This window comes from Eutrigla gurnardus, assembly GCF_963514095.1.
Source record: "Eutrigla gurnardus genome assembly, chromosome: 9".
NCBI lineage: Eukaryota > Metazoa > Chordata > Actinopteri > Perciformes > Triglidae > Eutrigla > Eutrigla gurnardus.
The window spans coordinates 10880752-10907044 of record NC_139923.1 but is presented as its reverse complement, the minus strand read 5'-3'; the positions used below and the strand labels follow the sequence as shown (position 1 = coordinate 10907044).

The following is a 26293-nucleotide window of genomic DNA, read 5'->3' as shown; positions in this document are numbered from 1 at the left end:
AAGACGGAAGTTTATTTACACATGAAGCTTGAAGAATTCACAACATATGTCCTTCTTCATGCTAACATTTCATTAATTAAAATTCTTCTGCCAGTTTGTTGTTCATCCGACTCTTTTCACATTTTTCACTGAGGGGGCTGCATTCAAGGGCTGCACAGTGGTGTAAGAGGGTTAGAGGGAATTAGGGTTCAGCCTTCAGTCAGAGTGGAGAGATTTTCTCCTCATTCTGACACATTTCAAGCAAATGGCCCAACACCGGAGAGTCAGTTCCTCAAGTCAGGACTCAGCAGTCCATCTGCATCTATGGGATGAAGGGCACTCCTTCATGGATAGCAATGCTTGCATTCTGGCCTAGAAAGACAGATGGTTTGTGCTGACGACTTTGCCTCTCACAGTGTTAACGATGAGGTTAAATACTTACTCCTCAGTAGTCAGAAGAAGCCTGTTGGATGAAAGACAAAACATCTTCAAAAATCTAAAGCAAGTCCAGTTGCCCACAACAAAGCTTTCAACGATTACCAGGACCTGGATGACTGAGAACCTTCAGAGACATTTACTAGTTTCTTGTTTTCCCAGTGCTTAGTATTTATAGCATTCCCTGCTGCCAGCCTTTTGGATTTACCTGTTTTCCTGTATTCTTAAATAAATCACCATTAGTCTGTTCTGCGTTTGGGTTCAATCCTACAATTTCCGAACTTTTGGAACAGTTTGACCTAACACTTAGGCAAGGAATACAAGACTAAGACCAGTTCACTCAAGGATCATGAGAACAGCCAGGATGCTACTTAAATGGGTGATACCATGGCTCACCCTCTACCTTGGAAAAGCTGCAACTGGCACAGGTATGTACACTCAATGGCACAAAGAAAGCTGCTAATAACAGGAAGCTGGAGAGAAAATGTTATAGAATCCACCTAAAGTGTTGAATGAGTGTTTTTTATTTAATTATTTTACAAATATAAATGGTATGCTGAAACATGTCAGTATAATGCACCACAAACTACATCCTCCAATGATCAGAAAAACAATACACAATACCAACGCCGCTGTTGTGGCTGGTAATCAACACATCTTCCATCAAAAAAACGGAACTTAACTTTCATGAGGGAAGATTTATGGCAAGACTCGTTATTAGACTATATTATTTTTTAGCTAGGTAGACCTGATAAACTGCCAACTGTATGGTTTAATTCATTGGTAATGCTATATGAACGGCAGACACAAAGACACCAGCAGCACATTTAATAATTTGTGGTTAAATATTGTAAATTCACAGAATGTGGTACTAATTCTGTTACTTAGATGTTTGATTTCCATAATGTAAGTCTTGAAAATGTTTGCCACGAACTAAACTATAAAACAGAAAATGATGTACGTATTTAGGGCTGTCCGCAACTAAAGAAGTTATTAGTCGACTAACATAAGATTTTGTTACCATTACCAATGTTAAAATGCCTTAGATTTTTTTGCAAAATGTTATCTTTCTGAAATACAGTTCTTGAAAAAGGAGTAATTAATATTCTTTAACATCTCATGAAGTCCTATAGGTTCTGAGATTTACAGACAAATAGATTACAATTAAGTTTCAACATTAATATCTTGACTAACCAATGTTCAGTGTCAAACCAAATCTTGTTCATATTACAACAGTTCCAGTTCTAGTTCCATTTTATTTGCCAAATACTGTCTTATTAAATTGTTTTGTTAAATTCCAACATTCATATTTCTGCAGGATTATGTAATATTAATACCAGATTAGGCTAAGTATGCTAGTAGAGCCCTAACCCCTGCTGTTAATATTTGTTGCACATCAGTCTTTTTTTCTTCACTGCAGCATTACAGAATTTAACAGCTAACACCTGCTTCAATGAGGATCATCCTGAGATCAATAGTCTGACTGATAAAGACTGTTTCACCCAAATCAGTGTAGTTAGAGAGACCTGCAAACATGTTTGGACTGATGCTGTCTTCTCACAAGCTCATGTTTTTGACTTTGGCCTCTCGGGCTCTGTTGACAAAAAATGCACTAAATATTTAACATTTGGCACAGAGCTATAAAGAGTCATTAATGCTTTCACGAGCAATATCCTGCCCATCAGTTTTTCTATGTTCAGAGCCATTGTTAACAAAAGTGCCACATGAAAAGTATAAGTTAGATTAAATTAACAACAACATGTTCCTACACCGGAGCTGTGGATGAGGTGATAACGTAAATGATTGAAGTCATGTCCATATGTTGTATGATAAGTAGATATAGTAGGCTAATCATTTTCAGGCATAACCCTACTATGACTATGATTGAAAAGAAAAGGGATTGTCCTGAAAAAAAACAAGATCCTTGATGGATGGGTTTGATCATGATCCAATAATGGTAGTAAAGGTGGTGACAGTTGTCATAATTTCATTTCATTTCATTACTATTTTTACATTGTTATTTGTTGTAATGATGATCATTATAATAAAGTACATGCTACTTTAATGCTTACTGAAAATGAAGTTGTGTCTATTTGGTTTGTGGACACTGTTCATAGTCATACAGTCATTTATACGGCCTGTGTTGCATGCTCAAGCGTATCCCAGCTGAAACTGGGTGTGAAGGGGTTGGACAATATTCCATCCAGGACAGGACGCCAGTCTATCACAGGGCCGACATGTAGAGACAGACAACCATTCACACTCACATTCACACCTACGGGCAATTTAGAGTCACCAATGAACCTATCCCCATCCTGCATGTCTTTGGACTGTGGGAGGAAGCCGGAGAACCCGGAGAGAACCCACGCTTACACGGGGAGAACATGCAAACGCCACACAGAAGGAACCCGAACCTGACCCCAACCTGGGAATCGAACCCGGGACCCTCTCGTTGTGAGGCGACAGTGCTACCCACTACACCACCGTGCAGCCCTGGACAATATGAAAATACATATTATGAATATACATAATGAAAATACTCATATGATTTCTTTAATCAAGTCATTACACAATTCTCATATGAACATATCATATCATCACAACATTAAAAAGTTGAATTAGAACAGTTAGATTCAATCAATTTGACTTAAATCTGAGATTGATTACAAATTTCATTCAGGAGGACTACTTATTAAATAATACGTTTAATATAATAACTCTGCTTTATTTACACATACTAATGAATAATGCAAAGCATTGTCTCCAATATGAGTCATTTGGGAACTCAAACTCTTGTCTACACTTCAAAATCTTCCCCAGTTCGCAACCATGTCAGCAGCATCTGCAGCACGTGGGGCAGAGAGCACTTTAAGACGTTTGACGGTGATGTGTACCAGTTCCCTGGTCTGTGTGAGTACAACCTGGTCTCCGACTGCCACGAGTCCTACCAGGAGTTCTCTGTGCACATGAAGAAGAAAGATAAAGATGGAAACCCGACAGTCAGTCACTTGGTGGTCAACATCAATGACCTTTTGTTCTACCTCACCAAGGACATGGTCACTGTGAATGACATCCCGTAAGTAAAATGCCATATAGCTGTGAAAACAATGGTAGTTTCTTTTCTATATTTGTGCATTATTAAAAAAGTCTCTTTCTCCCAGTGTCAAAATGCCATACTACAATGCAGGAGTACAAGTGGAAAAAAATGCGGTTTACATCAAGCTCCAGTCTAAAGTCGGCATAACAGACCTCCCAGAGATACAGTCATGATATTGTTCTTACAAATACCTTGAGTAGGGTTAAGGTTAGGGTTCCTGGGAAGAAGGGGTGGATGGAGGGGATGAGTTACACTGGACAATACAATACAAACAGTAGTATTATGGAAATAAATCACAATCAAAGTATTGATTCCTATTCATTCCATTCATTTCATGAGGCAATTCACTGGCATACGGTTTGCTCTTACATTTTTTTAAAGTTACAACCTCTTGCTATGTTACAGGTGGAACTGGATAATGATTATGCAAATCGTACTTGTGGACTTTGTGGAGACTTCAATGGTGTTCCTGTCCACGATGAGTTCATTCATAATGGTATGTATGGTTAGTCACTCTGTGTAAGAATGCATTTCTCCAATCGTCCACTGTATCTTTGACATTTGACAATATAATAACAATCAAATGCAGGTCGCAAAATCAGCCCCATTGAGTTTGGCAACAAACAGAAAGTTCATCGCCCGAACGATAATTGTGAGGACCCCGATGAAGAGGAAGATGAATCAGTGGTCGCTGTGCTGGATTCATGCAAGGAGTTTGTGAGTTTATTATCCACCTTAGCAAGAGTGATATTTGGTGATATACACAACAAAGTAACTGTTTCTCTTTTTTCATTTTAGCAAACCAACTGTAACCAGATGCTGCGATCAGAGCCCTGGAGCTCGTGCACCAAACTGATAAACCCCGAACCTTACATCCAGGCCTGCGTGCAGGACATGTGCGGCTGTACCAACGGAACAAATTACTTCTGTGTCTGCAGTACACTGTCTGAGTTCTCCCGACAGTGTTCCCATGCAGGAGGGCAGCCTCCCACCTGGAGGACACCTCAGTTCTGTGGTAAGAGTTTGCCTCAGTTCTGTGGTAAGAGTTTGCAGTCTCTGTTCAACTTTGTTATCATCTTTATATTTTATATGGTACGGGATGGACAGAGGGATAAAGCACTCAAATCAGCTCAGGGAAAAGCAACTCATTTGAAATGTTTCTGTCTGAAGATGATTGCAATTTCTCATGTGGCTTTAGCATGAGAGGATTATTAATATGACTTTAATAGTAATTGATGTGATTTGAAATATAGCACAAGAACATTAATGTAGTTAAAACTACAAACATGCAAATACATATACTGTTGAATAATTCACACCTACTTCAATGTTGTCCCATATCTTCACAGCTAAAGAGTGCCCACATAACATGGTTTACAAAGAGAGCGGCTCCCCTTGCATGGATACATGTTCGCTTCTAGACACAAGTTCACTCTGCGAGGACCACAAAATTGACGGCTGCTTCTGCCCTCCTGGTAAATGCTGTTCAGCTTTCACATGTTTCACTTTTCATTCACCTCATAGATTCTTTCAGATTTCATCTTTCTAGCCTCTGAAAGTTCGTGTTGCATGTGTCTTCTCCAGGAACTGTGTTTGATGATATCTCCATGAGGGGGTGTGTTGCTCAAGCTGAATGTCAGTGCAAACACAACAAAATCTATAACTCCGGTGAGGTCCACCGACAGGACAGAGAGGAGTGGTAAGTCAAATATTTCATCAACATATTTGATCTTGTCTTCTCATTCATATTCATTCATATTGTTATATTTTTTTTATTTCAGTACATGCATTGAGGGCAGATGGGCTTGTGAGAGCCTTCAAACACCTGCCACGTGTGCAGTTGAAGAGGGCTCACATGTAACTACCTTTGATGGGAAAACCTACAACTTCCATGGAGAATGTTACTACACCCTAGCCAAAGTGGAAAGCAAGGTGTGTGAACCACAACTTAGTACAATTAAATGGCAGAATGTATACTGCATAATGAGCCGATGTAAAATGTAATATTTAATTGCACTCACTATTTATTATACTTCTTTAAGGACCCTGCAAGTCCGAAGTTTACCATCCTGGTGCAGTTGGTGCCATGTGCGAATCAAGAGTTTGACACTTGTCTTAAGAGCCTTAAAATCCTGCTGAACAATGACAGAACCAATGTGAGTTAAAATCTGTCAGACGGGAAGACTGTAGTCATGTAAAGATTCAAACTGATATCTGTAACCACAACCCAACTGACTGATTCTGTTCTAATTCAGGTGTTAATGTTTACTTCTGATGGCACAGTGAAGCAGAACATGCAGCCCATCACTCTGCCATACCACTCAGGTGGGTCAGACAATGAGGAACTCTGAAAGAAACATGTCATTGCCATTTGTCATTCGTGCAATGACATCAGCGAATTATTTGATCTGTTTTTGTATTTGTCTTTATCCAAAGGTGGCGTCAACATATTCCACGCTTCGTCCTTTCACATCATGCTCCAGACCAAATTTGGGTTGCAAATTCAGATCCAGCATGTGCCAATCATGCAAGTCTATGTCAGCCTGGAACAAAGCTACAGATCAAAGACACGAGGTAAGTTTTTTGTCTGAACATCATCAAAATGTATGTCAGAATACAGTACATTTACCAAATACATGAAACACCCACTAGAAGATATTTGGTATGTTGGGGTAGTAGCAGGAGCAGATTTGGTTATCAACAGCTAATTATTAATGTCAATATGATTATCGATATTAATAATTATATTTAATATATTATCATGATATAATCATGAATAAACGGGGCACCACCCTGGGATCAGGGAAAAGATAACCTAAAACTGTATTCAGTCTCAATATAAAGGTTTTACACTCACATGCCAATCATCGTGATCATTGGCATAGAAGTATAAAAACAATCGAACAATTAAAAAGGCGTGAAATTCGAGCACTAGCCTTCACAACCTGCTGTTATCCAGTGACATATACACAACAAGCACAAGAGACCGCTAGTTATAATATAGTAAGACTATTAAAATCAGTAATAATGATCACAATCAATAACACTGCAATTAACAAAGCCTTATTACCTTATTACCTAACACACAAAGCTAAGCTAAACAAGGGAAGAGACATATGTGGAGTGTGCGGGTGTGTGTGTGTGTGTGTGGAAGAGAGAGAGAGAGAGAGAGAGAGAGAGAGAGAGAGAGAGAGAGAGAGGGAGAGATGGCTGGGCGCGACCACCAGGTAGAGCTATACCTCACAGCGTTCAGGGGCAGAGCCGCTGACGTCCGATAGAATAGAGAGAGAGTGAGAGATGGCCGGGTACAGCCACCAGATGGAGCTATTTCCCACAGCGTGCAGGGGCGGAGCCACTGACGTCTGATAGAATAGCGAGAGAGGGAGAGATGGCCGGTACAGCCACCAGATGGAGCTATGTCCTCAGTGTCCGGAGACGGAAACAGCTGGCGGAGGATACGTGTGGGGGGGGTCGTCTGTGTGCGTGTGTGTTAGCGGGACACAAACAACGAGAGGGAGAGAATGCGTGCGCAATATTCAAAGGCTCAGGAGGCGTGTTACTATCACACGGGAGATCGTGAATGAACTGGCGTTCGTTCAGCGGGACCCCGGTCCTTTAACTGATAGTAGAGCGCTTACTGAGCTCGCGAATATGGCTGAGGTTAGTAAAAACACCATTACAGAAATCAACCCAGCGGCGTGGGTACACAATCAGCCTTCGAATACAACAATACAAAAAGCCACGGACTCAGCAGTCCGTGATCAAAACTTAAAACACGTTAACAAGAATTACAAGCCAGTCCTACATTATCGAATCTCTGCTTCTGCCCAGACAAATAGCCTCTTACTTTGTCGATGTGAGGTTTTCCGTCCCGTGCGGTGATGGCGTTTCTTGACGCCGGCGACGGACGGTGGTTCGCGAGTCCTCGTTCGGCGACGGAGGGTGCGACAAGCCGGCTGAATCCAGACGAGGGTGGGTCGTAGAAGTTATCCTCCTTGCGGGTCAACTTAGTTGAAGAAAACAGTTAGTGTTTTCTCCCTTCTGCAGGCAACAATAAAATCGCGGGGCTCCGCGATTTAGTTAGCTGACTTCAGACAAGAACGGGTCGTAGAAGTTATCCGTCTGGGATGAAGAAAGTGTTTTTCTTCCTTCTGCGGGTAAACAGGAGAGTCGTGCGGTCGCGGCGGTCTCCTCAGGATCAAAAAAAAAAAAGAAAGCGAGTAGAGAAAAAGAGAGGGAAAACAGTCTGTTGCTCGTCCAGCGAGTTTGGGGGAAAGACCGCGGCCTAGGACAAAGGAAAATGCTGCAGACGTAAAAGTTCACCTCCCGTTGTAACGCGTGTCACGGTGGAGAGAGGAAGTTCTTAAGGCGGCGCCGGGTTATATACCTGCTATATACCTGTTAATATTGCACAATAATGAAATCATGTCATATATATATATATATTAACATTTGTGCATGGACACCAACTGTAAATAGGCACTAGTGCAGGGTTTATGAAGATATTACTTTTAAAGACGACAATGGTATATGAACATGATGTACACTAGAAGCAAGGGTGTCATAACCTTAATCTCTTAACCTACATTTCCTGTTTCTCCGTGCTATCACTATTTAAGAAAAAAATTATTTGCAATCCTTAGGCCTACATTTTTTCCTTAATTTAAAAAAATAACATACCTTGTATCTTTTTTTCTCCAACAGCTGTCTTTTGTCATTACTACAACAAACCAAATGAATGCAAGTGGCACTACAATCCTTGCCACAAACCTTGCTACAAGACCTGTTTACATCCAGAAGAAACTTGTAGCGAACCTTTACCCAACCTGGAAGGTAAGCAAAAGAGATTAACTCACAATGTCTCACCTCAATTCGGAATAACTTACTATCTTGAATGTTGAACCGATCCAATTTGGCTTACTTTATGTGGCAAAATAAGAAGAGGTTCAAAGACCAACTGGTCAGCTATAATAAACTATATGAATACCAATACTTTTAATGTAGAAGAAAATGACAACAATGTATTATGTGTTTATGTTGTGATTTGTACAGGCTGTTACCCTGTATGTCCAGAAGATAAACCGATATTTGATGAGGAGACAGGGATGTGTGTGGAGGAATGTACAGGTTGCTTCTACAACAATACTAAATACGAAGAAGATGAAGTAATTTACAATGTGACTGACAATTTCGGAATGTGCTACTATGCAATATGCAAGAATTCAACTGTGATTTTTGAAAATGAACCTTGCTCTACTACTACTACTGCTACTACTACAACCCAAGAGACAACCACACAATCTACAACCCTATCAACTGTACCTCCTCCTACTACAACCCTAGAGACAACCACAACCACACAATCTACAACAACACCAACTTACACTAGTTCAACGTGTATTACTACATGTGATTGGTCAGATTGGTATGATGTGCATAACCCTCTAGAAGATAAAAGTGACTGGGAAACATATGAGAACATCATAAATAGTGGTAAAAAGATTTGCAAAAATCCCAAAGAAATTGACTGCCGGGCAACGGATTATCCTGACAAAGACTTCAATGACTTTGTGAGTCAGACTGGGCAAGTTGTTACTTGCGATGTGGGGTATGGTTTGATATGTAAACAAGAAGACCAATTCAGACCTCCACGGAAGTGTTTCAACTATGAGATCAGAGTATGTTGTGAGGTAGTGATATGTCATTCCACTACCCTGACAGCCCCATCAACCACACCCCCTACTACAACTGAAGAGACAACCACAACCACGGAATCTAGAACCCTAACCACTGAACCTCCTCCTACTACAACCCTAGAGACAACCACAACCACACAATCTACAACAACACCAACTTACACTAGTTCGACGTGTATTACTACATGTGATTGGTCAGATTGGTATGATGTGCATAACCCTCTAGAGGATAAAAGTGACTGGGAAACATACGAGAACATCATAAATAGTGGTAAAAAGATTTGCAAAAATCCCAAAGAAATTGACTGCCGGGCAACAGATTATCCTGACAAAGACTTCAATGATTTTGTGAATCAGACTGGGCAAGTTGTTACTTGCGATGTGGGGTATGGTTTGATATGTAAACAAGAACACCAATTCAGACCTCCACGGAAGTGTTTCAACTATGAGATCAGAGTATGTTGTGAGGTAGTGATATGTCATTCCACTACCCTGACAACCCCATCAACCACACCCCCTACTACAACTGAAGAGACAACCACAACCACACAATCTACAACCCTATCAACTGAACCTCCTACTACTACAACCCTAGAGACAACCACAACCACACAATCTACAACCACACCAACTGAACCTCCTACTACTACTACAACCCTCAAGACAACCACAACCACGCAATCTACAACCCTAACCACTGAACCTCCTACTACTACAACACTAGAGACAACCACAACCACACAATCTACAACCCTATCAACTGTACCTCCTCCTACTACAACCCTAGAGACAACCACAACCATACAATCTACAACCCTAACCGCTGAACCTACTACTACTACTACTACAACCCCAGAGACAACCACAACCACACAATCTACAACCCTATCAACTGAACCTCCTCCTACTACAACCGTCGAGACAACCACAACCACACAATCTTCAATCGTAACCACTGAACCTATTACTTCTACTACTACAACCCCAGAGACAACCACAACCACACAATCTACATCCCTATCAACTGAACCTCCTACTACTACAGCCCTCGAGACAACCACAACCACACAATCTACAACCCTATCAACTGAACTTCCTACTACTACAACCCTTGAGACAACCACAACCACACAATCTACAACCCTATCAACTGAACCTCCTACTACTACAACCCTAGAGACAACCACAACCACACAATCTACAACCACACCAACTGAACCTCCTACTACTACTACAATCCTCAAGACAACCACAACCACACAATCTACCACCCTAACCACTGAACCTACTACTACTACAACCCTAGAGACAACCACAACCACACAATCTACAACCCTATCAACTGAACCTCCTACTACTACAACCCTAGAGACAACCACAACCATACAATCTACAACCCTAACCGCTGAACCTACTACTACTACTACTACAACCCCAGAGACAACCACAACCACACAATCTACAACCCTATCAACTGAACCTCCTCCTACTACAACCGTCGAGACAACCACAACCACACAATCTTCAATCGTAACCACTGAACCTATTACTTCTACTACTACAACCCCAGAGACAACCACAACCACACAATATACATCCCTATCAACTGAACCTCCTACTACTACAGCCCTCGAGGCAACCACAACCACACAATCTACAACCCTATCAACTGAACTTCCTACTACTACAACCCTAGAGACAACCACAACCACACAATCTACAACCCTATCAACTGAACCTCCTACTACTACAACCCTAGAGACAACCACAACCACACAATCTACAACCACACCAACTGAACCTCCTACTACTACTACAATCCCCAAGACAACCACAACCACACAATCTACCACCCTAACCACTGAACCTCCTACTACTACAACCCTAGAGACAACCACAACCACACAATCTACAACCCTATCAACTGAACCTCCTACTACTACAACCCTCGAGACAACCACAACCACACAATCTACTACCGGAACACCTGAACCTCCTACTACTACATCCCAGAAGCCATCCACAACCACACAATCAACAACTCTACCAACTAAACCTACTACTACAACCAAAGAGTCAACAACAACCACACAATATACAACTGTATCAACTGAACCTCCTACTACTACAACTGAGAAGCCAACCACAACCACTGAAGGGCCAACTATTGTTTCGACAACTCTCACAACATTACAAACACCTGTGACAGGTACCATATTGCCAACGTCCGTGCCCTCAACTGGCGTTGTCATCACTGCCACTACTATTACATCCAAATAACCAACCACAACCACACAATCTACCTTAACCACTGAAGCTCCTACTACTACAACCAAACAGCCAACCACAACCACACAGTCTATAACTCTATCAACTGAACCTACTACTACAACCCAAGAGACAACCACAACCACACATTCTACAACCCTATCAACTGAACCTCCTACTATTACTACCCAGGAGCAATCCACAACGACAAAATCTACAACCCTACCAACTAATCCTACTTCTACACCTGAAGAGCCAACCACAACCACTGAAGGGCCAACAACCACTGCCACTACAGAATGTTTCTGTATATTTAATGGTAAGCATTATAGGCCAAGTAAGAAAAATACAACAATTATGTCTTTGAGAGTAACAAATTAAAATTGTTCTTAAATACTCCACACATTTTTACAAATTTCTTTTTACCGTTTACCACTGTTTGAACTTTTTCTTTTTCTCAACTTTAGGGGATGTAATATTAGACATGGAACACATTGGATCAGGTGTATGCCTCACAATGATATGTTCTGATATTTGTGAGATTCACAATGAGACTGCAATTTGCTTGACCACGACCACACCTACACCCACCCCAACTAAAACTCCTGGATGCCCTGAATCCAGGAGTTTTAGGAGTTTTCTTACTGTAGAATCCTTCTACAGGTAAGAATCTTGATTTGTCTTGCACATTAAAATACATTTCTATATATTGCATAATATTTCAAAATATTTTCCCCTTCTTTCTCTTTCTATTAGCAAAATGAGACCTTCTGGTTTTGCAACTGCACCATGCCAAATGCATTGAGAACAATACAATTGCCATAGTACCCTATGAATGTCCACCCCTTGAGAACATCACTTGTACCAATGGAATGAAACCAGTTCTTGTCTATGATGAGCACCACTGCTGCCAGCATTATGTTTGTGACTGTAAGCCTTTTTGTGGTGAAAAGGATGTATGATTGATGATGTATTTATTTACTCATGTTTTTCTAGTAAGTACTTTTTCGATTTTTAACAGACATTTTTGTTTCCATTTAGGTGTACGTGAAGGCTGGGGCGATCCTCATTACATTACATTTGATGGATTCTACAACAGTTATCAAGGAAACTGTACATACGTCTTGATGGAGGAGATTTCACCAAAATATAATTTAAACATTTATATTGACAATGTCTTATGTGATCCCACTGAAGAGGTATCCTGTCCGCGATCAATAATTATAATCTACCACTCAGAGGTCGTCACGCTTATAAATCATAACCTTATTGGAGCTGCACATTTGGAGGTAAAGCAATATATGGTCAAGTTTTATCATATGTTCTGAATATGTAGCAATGACTGATATTTTTGTCACAGTATGTCATATTTTTGCTTGTCATGTAATGTCTTAACTTTTTCCCTGTAGGCGCTGAAAAATGGAATAAAACTGAAACTGTCTTATTCACGAAATGGTCTTAAAATCTTGGATTCTGGCATTAATTTGGTTTTGGACATCCCTCACCTAAAAGTGGTCATTACATTTGGATTAACGGGCTTTAGTGTCACCCTTCCATATCAGCGCTTTGGCAGTAACACACAGGGCCATTGTGGTAAGAACATCTCTCTCCAGTGGCCATATTGGTAAAAAAAATAAAATAATAATAACTTGTTTGAAGTTGACTTTAAAATTAACTCTTTTGTGACTCTACCATCAGGAACATACACTAACAACCAGGCTGATGACTGCAGGTTGCCTGGAGGCCAGCTAGTCGAAAATTGTGCTGTGATGGCCGACTATTGGCTTGCAAAACACATTTTACAACCCAACTGCCATATACCATCTGTGCTGCCCACCAATGCTCCTGAACCTCAACCAAACTTAACTCCATGCAGACCAGACTCCATATGTGACATGGTTAAGAGCAGGTAGACATTATCTAATCGATTGAAGTAGTTCACTTTCATCCCCAAAAGTCTGACATATTAAAATTAAACTTCTATCTGTGTTTTACTTCCACAGTCTCTTTGCAGCATGCCATCCCTTTGTCTCTCCTGACAATTTATACAAAGGCTGTGTTTTTGATAGCTGCCATGTTTCCAACCCAGCAGTGGAGTGCACAAGTTTGCAGACATATGCTGCTGCCTGTGCTCAGGGTGGGGTTTGTTTGCACTGGAGGAATCACACCAGGCTGTGTGGTAAGCAAAACCTCATTGGTTGTTTTTCTTTACTTGTATGCTCAGGTCGGAGGATCCATAGAGGTTGAACTTATTTCCTTTACTTTTGTTGTATCTAGCACACATCAAGCATGTTGCTGCACATTTGATTATATACAGTAGGTTGGCAGAATATATTAGTATGAAGGACCAATTCAGTTCTTTTCGTCACTAACAGCAAATGACTGCCCGTCAAACAAAGTTTACAAACCTTGTGGACCTGCAGAACAGCCAACCTGTGAAGACAAGTAAGTTTAATCATAAATTAAATGTATTCAATTCACAGTTCATTGTGCACTTTAGCATTTCCCGAGACAAAGATCATTATGGACAGTGACAACAGATATTTCTTGTTGACCACATGCTGGCAATAAGTAGAGTAGAATACATTGTGTCAAATGAACTATGTTTTTGAGATTTGAAGAAATAACATTTCTCGACAATTCAACACTACAGTCCAAATGAACCAACCATGAACTACACTACTGAAGGCTGCTTTTGTCCTGATGGAATGAAACTCTTCAACAAAGAGTCTAGCATATGTGTTGAGAAGTGTGGTAAGTGTGGTGTATATTCCTAAGTCTTATCATTGAGCTGAATACATCATATCAATGAAGTGCTCTTTGTCCAACAGGATGCCTTGATCCTGAGAGCGTTCCTCGCGAGGTGAGTCTTCTGTTCACGTTTGGTTCAAATCCTAATCCGTGTTGTTTACCCGCCAGAGTTAATTACATCATGACTATGGTTTGCTCTTTTAGTTTAATAAGGAATTTGAGTACAAATGCCAAAACTGCAAATGTGATGAGTCCACCAAGACAGTGGTTTGCAAGGCCAAGGAGTGCCCAACAACACCTGTAGCAAACTGCACTGGACCTGGGTTTGTCCTCGTCAACCAGACAAATCCGTCAGATCGCTGCTGTTCGTCCTTTGTTTGCCGTAAGACATGTGGCATCAATGCAACATTTGTTCTCCAGAGGTTTCAGAATGCTAAACATTGATTATGATATTGATGGCTCCTAATTATTTACTATCATCCCCCACAGAATGTCAAAGCAACACTTGCCCAGTCAACGAAATGAACTGTCCAGTGGGATATATGCCAGTCGTCTTTGTTCCTGAGGGAAAATGCTGTCCAGAAACCTAATGATGGTAGTGGTGTTTTTATGTTATTTCCCATTTTCTTACTCTTTTCTAGAGCCTAAAAGAGTTTGTGTCCACAAAGACTCTGAATACAAGGTACATTAGAAATAAAAACATATAATATCTGACTATGTATTCCTTAAAATCTTGCTCCGTCAATGAATGATTTCTGCTAGACACATTCTGATTGGCTTAAAACACAAGTATGAATACGTTACTTCTTTAGCCTGGCACTTCTGTTCCCCGGCCTCTATGCCAGGACTGTGTCTGTACCAATGAGGTGGACCCCACCTCTGGTCTATTCAAGATAAGTTGTGAGTTTAAGAAATGTCAAGAAAACTGTGACATGGTAAGAGAACATACACCTATTATACTTGTACACGCAATACATATAATATGAAATACAAGTTATTATCCCCAGAATACACTAACTGGGAAAATGTAACCACCCCCCCCCCCCCCCCCCCCCATCAGGGATATGAATATCTGGATACTGATCGAGATGAATGCTGTGGGAAGTGTGTACAGACACACTGTATCATCAGTGTTAATGATACCAAGAAGCTCTTGAAGGTAATGTGACAGGATGGTCAGTTAGTTTCCACCGTTCCCCCTCCTCCTTGCTTGATCCACACCAGGTGTGTCAGTGCGCTGCACTGATTGTAGGGCGGAGCCGCCAGCGCTCCTGGCGCAGGTGTCTATTTAATCCAGTCTGTCCTTCATCTCCCTCATGGCTGGTATCTTGGCGTGGCATGGCGCTGTGTGTGGTCTAAGCTGTGTGGTGGTTGGCGTCGCCGATTTTGCCGGACCCTCGATTTTGCCGGACCCTCTCCACCTTGAAATTGTAAGTCCTTTGCGTTGCGCTATTGGGGTATTTCTGCGGTCTCTGGGCATTACACCTGCTTTATCCTTGTGCCTTGCAGCGTGGCGGTCAGCTGGCTACTGCTGTGTGGGATTGGAGTTGTCCGTGCTGCGGATTCACTCTCTCCAGGATTTACCTGTGGCTTGTCGCTCTCCCTCTCCTCTGTGTTAGCAGAGCTGCACCTGTGCTTCGGGGTATGTGATCTGTACCGGTTACCCCTTTCGGTCAGATAGTGATTAGTATTAAAATTGAAATCTTTTGTGCATGCTTTCCAGGTACGCTCTCGGCCTGGCTGTGCGCTGCGGTGCTCCACTTACCGGCGTCTGACGCTTCGGTGCACCGGGACTCTACTGCTGTCTTGTAGTGTTTTAATGTCCAGTCTCACGATCACCGTTTACTTGCTCCCTTTCCCACTTACTATTGGTCCTATTGGACCTTAAGTGCTCCACCGTTGTGTAGTCAACCAGTGAGCTCTGATTTATTATCCTTAGTATGTTTATTGATTGTTTTGCATGAATATTGTTTCCTTTTTTAGTTTATTATGACTAATTGCTTTGCTTTTGTGTGCTGTTAACTGTTTGCTTTTCTTTGTTTTTGTTTAATGGTTATGTTTGTTTTCTTTATTCCAAGGTTTATTTGTTGTATATAATTGATTGTGTCGTTTTGTTTTTGAGCCACTGCTACCTGAGTGAAGAAAAGGTGGTTGAAATATTGCAGCATTTAAAAGAGTAGGATGTCACTGACTAAACTATTTAACTTGTATTTTTATATTGAGAATTAATTAAATTAATTATTTTCATAACTCACGTCTTGTCTGGGTGCATTCGGACTTGTGTCCTTTAAAACTAATTTCCTGGGGGCGAAATTCCCCCTTGGGGCGAAATTCCCCCAGGTGGCGTTGTCGAGCAGCACTTTATCCGCAATTTAAATTGTTAATTTTGCACATGCCACCCTCATGCCACACTTGGCGTTGTCGGCAGGATTTGCACCCTTAGAGACAGACGTGATTTATTTTTAGTAAAATAATATTTTTAATTGAAAAAAAAAAAAAAAAAAAATTTACTCAGTATTGTGTCAGTGGGAGACGTACATTACTGAACCTTGTTTTTTTGTGTATTTAGAGACAAGACAGCAGTAGTTGTCCAGATATTTAACCTGCCTGTTATTTCAGGACTCCATTTGGTGTGAAGCTTTGGTGCGGCTTGCCCCCTACAGTCATGGAGGAGGAGATGCAGCAGCTCAGAGATTTGGTCGCCCAGCTAAGGGCAGAAAATGAGCGCTTGCTCCTGGAGGGTGTGGCCCTCCAGGCGGGTCCCAGTGGGGCTGCCTCTGTCCCGCCTGCCGTGGCGAGTGGTGCTCCGCCTGCTGGTCCAACGGTGGCTGAGCGGTTGGTGGTCGTGCCCAGGGACCGCAGATGCCCCATGTTTAATGGTAAAACTGGCATTGGCATAACTGGGTGGGTGGAGGAGGTCCAGGCGTGTATGCGTGCACGCCATCTGTCCATGGTTGACCAGGCTTTCTTCATTTTTGACCATCTGGAGGGTGAGGCCAGGGAAGAAATAAAGTATCGCACCAGTGTCGAGAGGAGCGACCCAGCTAACGTACTAGCAATATTGAACGAGTTGTATGGTTGTGTTAAGTCATATGTATCCTTGCAGGAGGCTTTCTTTTCCAGTAAGCAGCAGGAGGGAGAGACATTGTTGGAGTTCTCCTTGGCTTTGATGGCTCTTATGGGGCAGCTGAAACAACGTGCACCTGATGGTTTGCTTAATGCAGAGGTCTTACTTCGGGATCAGTTTGTGGAACATGTCTTGGACAGTGCTCTTCGCCGGGAGCTGAAACAGTTTGTTCGCCGCCAACCCACTGCTACCCTGTTGGAGGTGCGGGAGGAAGGTAGGCAGTGGGAGAGAGAGGGATTCCCTGGGGGTGCAAGGGAACGCAGCCACTCCCTTCCCTCCATGTACAGCCTGCAGTATGGTGTGCAGGGCAGTTCTCGGTCAGCTCCTCCTGTCTCTCCACATGGCTCTGAGCTGGGTGAATTAAAAGAACTGTTGAAACGCCAGCAGGAACAACTCGATCAACTCACCCGCACTGTTGCCTCCATGCAGCCTTCCTTTCCACCAGCTAGATCCTCACGTAGTGGTCTGATCTGCTGATCTGATCTGCCGGCGCTGCCGCCAACCTGGTCACTTTGCTAGGGACTGCGAAGGAGAATGGGTCCGTGCTGGCCCCTCTGCTGGTCTGTCTTCTACTGTGGCCAGGTCCTCCAACTCCTGTCGCCAGCCGGAAAACTAGAGCCCACTGAGCTGCCGAGCCACAGTTCAGATGGGGAGTTAGCAGGCCCACAGGTAGCAGCTGCGGCCGGGTTAATGGCATCCTGTCCAAATATTGACGTTGTCATGAGTGGGGTCACTGTTTCCTGCTTGGTGGACACCGGGTCAATGGTGTCTACAGTCACTGAGAGTTCTTTCTTGAGCACTTTGCACTTAGGGGGAATGATCGACTCCAGTCATGTCATTGGTTGCAGCTTCGGGCTGCTAATGGTCTCGCTATTCCTTACCTGGGTTACCTAGAACTGGATGTCATTCTTTGTGGGAAGACGATCCCTCGTTGTGGTATTCTGGAGGTGAAGGACCCTGTCAGCACTGGGTCTTCTGTCCCTGGGATTCTGGGGATGAATGTCATTCGTCGCTGCTACCGAGATCTCTTTGGAGCCCATGGCCTTTCATTTTTTAACCTGCCTGCAGTCACACAGTCTCCTGATCCCGTTATTCAGGCCTTGCAGCAATGTCATCAGGTGGTTAATCAGCGCCATGCTCCATTCACTGGTGCTGCTAGAGTTCGAGGCTCCAGAGTGGTGCGTGTCCCTGGTGGGGTAATGCAGATGGTTGCTAGCACTTGCCCTGAACAGTTCTCTGGGCAGTCATTATTTTTCAAGCCCCCAGAGTCTGGTTTGCCTGCTGGGTTGCTGGCTTCCCCCTGTCTCGTTCAGGTTGTGCGAGGTACAACTTACATCCCAGTGGTTAATGTTGGGACCACCGAAATTGTCCTCTACCCACGAACCTGTCTTGGCATCCTGAGTCCAGCTGAAGTGGTCAGTCTTCCCCCAGGTGTCACAGAGGTTAGACCCTCTGCCACTGTTTCTTCTCAAATGGCAGCTGGTTCAGGGCACAGTGACATTAAATGTGTTGATTTGTCTAGTTTGGCAGAATCAGAGCAGGTGCAGGTCCGGTCATTGTTGCAGAGGTTTAGTTCAGTCTTCTCTGCCCATGAGGGTGACCTTGGTTGTACCAATCTGGTCTCACATGACATCCCCCTGCTGGATGACATCCCAGTTCGGCAGAGGTACAGACGTGTTCCACCTTCAGAGTATGAGGCAGTCAAGACTCATATAAATCAACTTCTTGAAGTCCAGGTGATAAGGGAAAGCAGCAGTCCTTATGCCTCTCCAATTGTCTTGGTGCGGAAGAAGGACGGCAGTCTACGCATGTGTGTCGACTACCGCCTGCTTAACGCAAAGACGCGAAAGGATGCTTTTCCGTTACCTCGCATTGAGGAGAGTCTAGACGCGCTCTCTGGGGCCCAGTGGTTCTCCACTCTTGACCTAGCGAGCGGTTACCATCAGGTACCAGTCTCAGAGCAGGATAAGCAGAAAACCGCCTTTTGCACACCATTCGGCCTCTTTGAATGGAATCGTATGCCGTTCGGGCTGTGCAATGCACCAAGCACTTTTCAGCGTCTGATGCGGAGGATGTTTGGAGACCAGCAGTGTCAGTCTCTCCTTTTGTATCTGGATGACATCATTGTGTTCTCCCCTTCAGTCTCCCAGCATGTTCAACGGCTGGAGGTGGTTCTGGATCGTCTCCAGAGGGAAGGCCTAAAGGTCAAACTGGAGAAATGTTCATTCTTCCGGCGAGAGGTCAGCTACTTAGGTCACATCATCTCTGACCAGGGTGTTGCCACTGATCCTGCGAAGATTGCAGCCGTAGCCAAGTGGCCGCGTCCCAGTCAGGTGTCGGAGCTGCGCTCATTTTTGGGCTTTGCCAGTTATTACCGGCGTTTTGTTGAAAGCTTTGCTAAGCTAGCTGGCCCGTTGCACAAATTGGTGGCCAGGCTGGCTGGTACAAAGTCCAAGAAGGGATCTGGACAAGTGTTCCAGATTGCGTGGACTCCAGAGTGTGAAGAGAGCTTTGAGGCTCTCAAGTTCAAATTGACCTCTGCACCTGTGCTTGCTTTTGCTGATTTTTCAAGCCCTTTTATTTTAGAGACGGATGCCAGCCACAGTGGACTTGGTGCTGTACTCTCACAGGAGACCGAAGGTGGTGTTAGGCCAATAGCATACGCAAGTCGGGGCCTTCGACCGACGGAGCAGAACATGGTCAACTACAGCTCCATGAAGTTGGAGTTTCTCGCTTTAAAATGGGCTATGACAGAGAAGTTTCGTGAGTACCTGTTGGGGCACAAGTGCATGGTTTTTACTGATAACAATCCCTTGAGCTATCTGCAATCAGCCAAACTAGGGGCTGCTGAACATCGCTGGGCTGCTCAACTTGCAGCATTCGATTTTGGGATCAAGTATCGATCTGGTCGCAGCAACAAAAATGCTGACGCACTCTCCCGGCTGCCCACATCCAGTGCTAACTTAGCAGAGCAGGTCTTGCCCAGCACCTCTGTCCCTGAAATCCTCCAGTCAGTGCCTCGTTCTGGCCAGGTTTCAGCAACGCAGGCTGTCGTGTCGGTCTTTCCCCTTCAGTCTTTCTCTGACCTCTGTGCTTTGCAGGAGGCTGATCCCCTCCTGAAGGACATCTTGCCGTTCTGGCGGAGGCAGATCCAGCCTACATCAGAGGAGAGAAGGCAGCTCCCCAAGCTGGCTCTGACTTTATTAAAACAATGGGCTCGTCTTGTGGAAGAGGAGGGCGTGTTGTACCGCCGGGTCCATCGTTCAGATGGGGGGGAAGAAATCCTTCAGATTGTCTTGCCAGCTGTCCTTCAACAGGACATATTGACACAGCTCCATCAAGAACATGGGCATCAGGGTGTGGAGCGCACCACAGAGCTTGTGCACCAGCGCTGTTATTGGCCGGGGATGACCTCTGACATCAGGCAATGGGTCCAAGGTTGTGAGCGTTGCCAGGTTGCGAAAGACACCAGAGCAGTGTCTGGTAGCTTCATGGGGCACTTATTGGCATCACGGCCAAATGAGATTGTAGCCATAGATTTTACATTGTTGGAGCCCTCGCAGAGTGGTTTTGAAAATGTTCTGGTGATGACATGTGTTCAGTAAGTACACTTTGGCTGTCCCAACTCGGGATCAGAGGGCATCCACTGTTGCCCACGTTTTGCTAAATGACTGGTTTTTTAGGTTTGGTGTCCCAGGTCGCATTCATTCTGATCAGGGCAGGAGTTTCGAGAGCTTGTTGATCCAGCAGTTGTGTCACCTGTATGGGGTCAGCAAGTCACGCACTACTCCGTATCACCCTGCTGGAAATGGGCAGTGTGAGCGGTTTAACAGGACGCTCCACAATCTCTTGCGTACCTTGCCAGCCTCACGGAAACGTGACTGGGTCTCTTGTCTTCCCCATGTACTTTTTTGTTACAATACCACCCCTCATCAGGGTACTGGCGAATCACCACATCTTTTAATGTTCGGTCGTGAACCCCAGCTCCCCATTGATTTCCTTCTGGGTCGTGTCCAGGACCCGGCGCCAGGGAGAGTTGAAGACTGGCTGGTCGAGCACCAGGCCAGGCTTCAGGTGGCTTTTGGGAATGCTCGAGGGCGGTTGCTGGTGGCCGCTGAGCGTCGTAAAGAGCGCCATGATCAGGCGGTACGTGATGTTCCGCTTACAGTGGGCCAGTTGGTTTACCTTCGTGATCACAGTACCAGGGGTTGCCATAAGATCCAGGACATCTGGAGCTCAGTTGTTTATCAGGTCCTGAGAGCTCCTTCTGGTGGCGGACCTGTCTACACCATTGCACCAGTGGATGATTTGCAGAAGACCCGGAACGTCCATCGTGACCTGCTTAAGGCCCAGATCGGTCCTGAACCGGTTCCTCTTCTCCATCAGTCTCCCCCTCCAAGGACCTCAGAAACCTCTGATTCTCTTGGGGGTGATCTATGGGTTCTGGTTCCCGACACTCCCGCACCACTTGTTTCTGGGGCCTCAAGGCTATCAGGGTCCACAAGGCCCCATCAGGAGGCTTTGGCCAGTCGGCCTGTTCCTGCGACCCCTGCAGCAGTTCCTTCTGCTCAGAGGCATCTAGCACCTGCTGGTCAGCCAGTACTGCGTCGCACTCCTCGGTCAACAGCTGGGCAACATTCAAACATGAATCATCTTCCTCGGCCGGTGTCAAATGCACAGTCTGCGGTCTTTCGGCCTTGGTGCTAGTGTGTTTTGTGCTTTACCCATCGTCGGGGCGACGATGCAAAATTTGGGGGTAGAATGTGACAGGATGGTCGGGTAGTTTCCATCGTTCCCCCTCCTCCTTGCTTGATCCACACCAGGTGTGTCAGTGCGCTGCACTGATTGTAGGGCGGAGCCGCCAGCGCTCCTGGCGCAGGTGTCTATTTAATCCAGTCTGTCCTTCATCTCCCTCATGGCTGGTATCTTGGCGTGGCATGGCGCTGTGTGTGGTCTGAGCTGTGTGGCGGTTGGCGTCGCCGATTTTGCCGGACCCTCGATTTTGCCGGACCCTCTCCACCTTGAAATTGTAAGTCCTTTGCGTTGCGCTATTGGGGTATTTCTGCGGTCTCTGGGCATTACACCTGCTTTATCCTTGTGCCTTGCAGCGTGGCGGTCAGCTGGCTACTGCTGTGTGGGATTGGAGTTGTCCGTGCTGCGGATTCACTCTCTCCAGGATTTACCTGTGGCTTGTCGCTCTCCCTCTCCTCTGTGTTAGCAGAGCTGCACCTGTGCTTCGGGGTATGTGATCTGTACCGGTTACCCCTTTCGGTCAGATAGTGATTAGTATTAAAATTGAAATCTTTTGTGCATGCTTTCCAGGTACGCTCTCGGCCTGGCTGTGCGCTGCGGTGCTCCACTTACCGGCGTCTGACGCTTCGGTGCACCGGGACTCTACTGCTGTCTTGTAGTGTTTTAATGTCCAGTCTCACGATCACCGTTTACTTGCTCCCTTTCCCACTTACTATTGGTCCTATTGGACCTTAAGTGCTCCACCGTTGTGTAGCCAACCAGTGAGCTCTGATTTATTATCCTTAGTATGTTTATTGATTGTTTTGCATGAATATTGTTTCCTTTTTTAGTTTATTATGACTAATTGCTTTGCTTTTGTGTGCTGTTAACTGTTTGCTTTTCTTTGTTTTTGTTTAATGGTTATGTTTGTTTTCTTTATTCCAAGGTTTATTTGTTGTATATAATTGATTGTGTCGTTTGGTTTTTGAGCCACTGCTACCTGAGTGAAGAAAAGGTGGTTGAAATATTGCAGCATTTAAAAGAGTAGGATGTCACTGACTAAACTATTTAACTTGTATTTTTATATTGAGAATTAATTAAATTAATTATTTTCATAACTCACGTCTTGTCTGGGTGCATTCGGACTTGTGTCCTTTAAAACTAATTTCCTGGGGGCGAAATTCCCCCTGGGGGCGAAATTCCCCCAGGTGGCGTTGTCGAGCAGCACTTTATCCGCAATTTAAATTGTTAATTTTGGACATACCACCCTCATGCCACAGTAAGTTGGATCTTCTCTCTTGGCTCTGAAGCGACATGATCATTTTTAATAGACTGAAGTACAGCAGTATTTTGATATGTGTCACATGTGTTTGTCTGCATATCCATCTCACTACTCTCCAGCCACACTACAAATGCACTAATGCCAGTGACACTTTAACAACGTTTGAGTCACGCATTGTCTGCCCACCATTCCAGCAGAGCAACTGCCAACCTGTAAGTAACATTTAATCACCTTCACCAAATGTATCTGGGTTATCCGTGAGAACTGTCTAAATTAAACATGCCGGTGTTGTGAATTTACCCTCTCAGGGCACAGTGCAGACTGCAGCAAATGGCTGTTGCATGTTGCAGTATGACATTTTCTTTACTGTTTGGTTGGGAGTTACTTGAAACATGACAAGCTAATTGTGCATCTCATTTGTAAAGGTGTGGAGAAGGAGAAGGCCTGCAAATTAGTATCCATGAAAACTCATATTATGCACAAGGGCTGTCAGTCCAACCAGGAGGTAGATATGCCATATTGTGAAGGATCCTGCAACACTTTCACCATGTAAGGATGACATCCCTAATATGTCCCAATCCTCTCAATATTCACAAACCCATTAGGATGTGGACATTTTTACACCTGTATGTAGATTTATTAATCAACCCTGCCACTACTTTCTTTAGGTACTCTAAAGAAGCAGCTGTTCTGCAGCATACTTGCTCCTGCTGTAGGGAGACACACTCCAGCCGTCGCACTGTTGACTTGCACTGCCTGAATGGCGATGTGGTTTCCCATTCATACCCCCCATGTGGAGGAGTGTGGCTGTGGCCACACCGACTGCACCAGAGCTGCTGCACAACCTGCTCGCAGGAGGCGAAGCTCACCACTGGTGTGATAAAACATCATGTCATCACCTTAATGGATGTGGCACATTTCTTCCCATATTGTCTAAATCATTAAATCTCTTACAAAGCCTTTGCCATTGTAGAGAGAATATTTATCATTTGATCAAATAAAAATATGCAACTCTGTATATGTCTCATCTCTTCTGTCTTGTTCATGCCATATTTTATTGTTTGTTTTTTTCGGTGTTTTGCTGTTACATACACACTTTTTATGATAATAATTATTTAAACATAGTCATCACCTATTGTATTTTTAAATACTTTATTTATGATATATATGTATTATTATTTTCACACAGACCCCAAAAGATAAATCCTATGTAGTCCTTCAACATGATAGGATAGTATATTGTTGTTTTATGTCAAATAAAATATGGCTGGCAAACTGGACAGAACTGGATACTGACCAAACTTCTTGATTGCTTTCGGGGACGTAGATAAGGGAAATATAGGTGGAGCGAGAAATGACCTGCACTGCTTATGTGACAACATGATAGTGCTTTATTCTATAAACTACTGAGAACAATTCTTCCAATATCCAAATAAAATATTGACATTTACAGCATTCTTTTTAGAAAATGGCAACTGGTTAAAATAGGAAAAGATGTTTTCAGACCTTGAATAATGCAAATAAATCAAGTTCATAATTTTCATTAAACAACCCAATACTAATGTGAAGAGTTCAGAAATTAGTATTTGGTGGAATAACCCTGATTTTCACAACTGATCACAACTGATCACAACTTTCATGCATCTTGGCATCTCTCCACCAGTCTTTCACATTGCTCTTGGGTGACTTTATGCCACTCCCGGAACAAAAAATCAGCCAGGCTTTGTTCTGTGGCTTATGACCTTCCATCTTCCTCTTGATCACATTCCAGAGGTTTTCAGTGGGCTTGATCAGGTCTGGAGATGACAGGGTTATCTGGTGGTCCTCCTTCCACACCTTGATTGATCTGGCAGTGTGACTGGAGCATTGTCCTGCTAGAAGAACCAATCCTGAGTGTAAGGGAACATTTTCAGAGCAGAGGGAAGGAGGTTTTCTTCCAAGATAATCTTGTACGTGGCTTGATTCAAGCGTCCCTCGCAGAGAATCTGCCCGATTCCAGCCCTCCTGAGGCACCCCTAGATCATAAGGATTCTCCACCAAATATCACAGTGGATGCAAGGACACAGTGGCTTGTAGGCCTCACTGTTGGGCAAAGCTAAAGTCCTCTATGGTCCACTCCTTTTCCACTCCTATGGTCCTCCTCTTTTGCAAACCTCAGCCTGACTGATCTTTGCTGCTCTGAAAGTGTTTTTTGTGACTTTGCATGACTTCAGTACTGCCTTCAGTCCTGGAGTGGTCTCTTAATTTCTTCCAGAGCTGTAGATGTGTCAAGGAACTGGCCTTTAATAGCAAATGTTTATAAAGATACCATAGACATGGTGGAAAAGATCTCCGCTCTTTTAGGGAGCTCTCAATAAATCCAGTCATAATGATTCTGCTGTGTGAACCAAGCAGATAAATAAAAGTTCAATCAACATTACTTATAAACTAGAAAAGAAATTTCAAAGAAATTGCAGCAAGAAAAAACTTGCCATTCTTTGCTCTTTTTCCCATGAAGCAATACTATCCATGATATAACTGACACTAAAGCATCTATGCTTAATTCTTCAGGAGCTTCCCTTTTTGTTTTGAATGAACAGTCACCTCTCAATATCATCTCGCTACACCAGAAGCTCCTCACAACAGGACGCTGATTGGTCTGTTCTCTGGCTTCCTGGACACGAGAGCATGACTTTAAGCCTGACAAGATGGAAGTTTTAGTGATACGGGATTTTATTCTCACATGAGCTAGTGACAGAATCCAGCTGCTGTGCAAGCGAACAGGCAAATATCCCCCTCAAGATTTACTCGCTAATTAATTTGATCCATTGCTTCTCAGTTCAAGCCTGTCAGATATTCTGGCACACTGCTTTGTTTAAACCACCTCAGTGACACAAGTGCTGAAAGTTTTGCCGATACGAATAAGAACATAAAACAGCCCTGCCCAC

The 26293-nt window shown here is 43.7% G+C and overlaps 1 protein-coding gene across 1 annotated transcript; it reads left to right on the top strand.

The window, feature by feature from the left end:
• Positions 1–754: 754 nt before the first annotated feature.
• On the top strand, positions 755–24651 carry LOC311018827 (mucin-5B-like). The gene is given in 37 exon segments (XM_084017896.1): positions 755–842; positions 3235–3490; positions 3576–3648; positions 3851–4007; positions 4101–4228; positions 4310–4526; positions 4861–4986; positions 5096–5210; positions 5293–5443; positions 5554–5667; positions 5767–5836; positions 5948–6085; positions 8216–8344; positions 8564–10284; positions 11221–11482; positions 11525–11812; positions 11943–12101; positions 12517–12764; positions 12885–13068; positions 13174–13384; positions 13479–13654; positions 13851–13920; positions 14129–14229; positions 14307–14338; positions 14431–14608; positions 14716–14811; positions 14868–14908; positions 15039–15161; positions 15287–15385; positions 15950–16008; positions 16846–17670; positions 18876–20836; positions 21051–21238; positions 21371–21944; positions 23792–23915; positions 24035–24152; positions 24154–24651. Coding segments are annotated over 37 exon segments (9684 nt in total). The 5' UTR covers positions 755–763; the 3' UTR covers positions 24247–24651.
• The last annotated feature ends 1642 nt before the right edge of the window (positions 24652–26293 follow it).